The sequence below is a fragment of the Eimeria mitis genome, genomic scaffold (assembly GCF_000499745.2).
Source record: "Eimeria mitis Houghton genomic scaffold, Emh_scaff5585, whole genome shotgun sequence".
In the NCBI taxonomy this organism is placed as follows: domain Eukaryota; phylum Apicomplexa; class Conoidasida; order Eucoccidiorida; family Eimeriidae; genus Eimeria; species Eimeria mitis.
Genome location: NW_013573855.1, coordinates 2359 through 3962, shown reverse-complemented (window position 1 = coordinate 3962; position 1604 = coordinate 2359). Strand labels below are relative to the sequence as shown.

The window sequence follows — 1604 nt, the reverse complement described above, 5'->3', positions numbered from 1 at the left end:
TATATATATATATATATATATATATATATATATATATATATATATATATATATGTATATATATATATTGTTTTAGTTTTGTTTTGTATTAGGGAATAATAATTTTGCTGTTAGTAATTAAACAATCTATGATTCATACGGTTGGTTCAGTGCAGCCTCTAAGCAGCAGCAGCAGCAGCAGCAGCAGCAGCAGCAGCAGCAGCAGCAGCAGCAGCAGCAACACCAGCAACAAGAGCAGCAGTAGCACCAACAACAAACAGCAACAACAACAACAACAAACAGCAGCAGCAACAAAAACAACAAACAGCAGCAGCAACAAAAACAACAAACAGCAGCAGCAACAAAAACAACAAACAGCAGCAGCAGCAGCAACAACAGCAGCAGCAGCAGCAGCAGCAGCAGCAGCAGCAGCAGCAGGAGCGTTACCTGGGTGGATTATGTTTAATAGCATCAGTATAACAAAAGGCTGCTTCTCCGTGTCTGCATTGATCGGGAAAATAATTAAAAAATGAATGCAGCATCTGCTGCTCAGCAGCAGAAGGATATTCAGGTGTATAGGCAGCATACGTCCATAGCTGCGTATACACCCCAGCACCAACCACCACCATACACATATATATAAATATTTATATATATTGGAATATATTATATTGTTGTTTTCTTATTATATATAATTATATATTTATATAAATATATATATATATTATTATATATATATAAATATTATAAAAAAAAAAAAATTATATTTATATCATCGGCGGCTTCTATATAGATATTATTATTATATAAATATTATTTTTATTATTTATTTATATAAATATTATTTTTTTATTTATATATATATTTTTTTTTATTTTTATTTATATTGTATACATACAGCTGAGAGCTCACCACCAGCCACTGGGCGTTGCATACATCCTCGGGTTCGTTTGTATCCTCACAGAAATGAAGTTTATAACTTTTATTTCTTGCTGCTACTGCTGCTGCTGGTTCTGCTGCTGCTGCTGCTGCTGCTGATGGTTCTGCTGCTTCTGCTGCTGCTGTTGCTGGTTCTGCTGCTGCTGCTGCTGGTTCTGCTGCTGCTGCTGGTTCTGCTGCTGCTGCTGCTGCTGCTGCTGGTTCTTCTGCTGCTGATGGCTGCGGCTCCTCAACTGTTGCAGTATTTGCTGCTGCTTTCCCCTTCTCGGGTGTATCTGCAGGTCCCTGCAGTGCAGCAGGTTGCTGCTGCATGCAGAGGGGCCCCGGGCCCCTGTGGGCCCCAATGCGTACAGCCGAGGGTTTGTATGTAGAAGAGGGGAGGTGACCAGTGGTCCTGACCAGTGTTCGTATTCCTCTCCTCAGCCAGCTCTCTTCTCTGCCTGCAAACCATGGGGGGGAGCCCCACCCCTGTGTTCCTGCTGTATCCATGGCTCCACCTGGTGTGTGTTTATTGAGGAAACTGCAACTTAAATCATTAATTTTATAAGAATACACACAAAAAAAGAAGAAATAAATACTAAAATATTATTATGGTGGTGTTATGTGCTGCCGGGTCACCAGCCCCAGTCTGGTGTCTCATCAGCAAGAAGAGAGAGAGGGAGGGAGGAGAGGGAGAGAGAGAAGAAA

The 1604-nt window shown here is 40.7% G+C and overlaps 1 protein-coding gene across 1 annotated transcript in view; it reads right to left on the bottom strand.

Moving 5' to 3' along the window:
* Window positions 1–973: 973 nt before the first annotated feature.
* The window catches only part of EMH_0082950 (uncharacterized protein), a gene marked incomplete at both ends in the record, with an annotated part of 1566 nt that continues 935 nt past the window's right edge, over window positions 974–1604 (bottom strand). Inside the window, one exon of the mRNA XM_013500592.1 lies at window positions 974–1192. Coding sequence (XP_013356046.1) covers window positions 974–1192 — 219 coding nt within the window. The remainder of the gene's footprint in view (window positions 1193–1604) is intronic.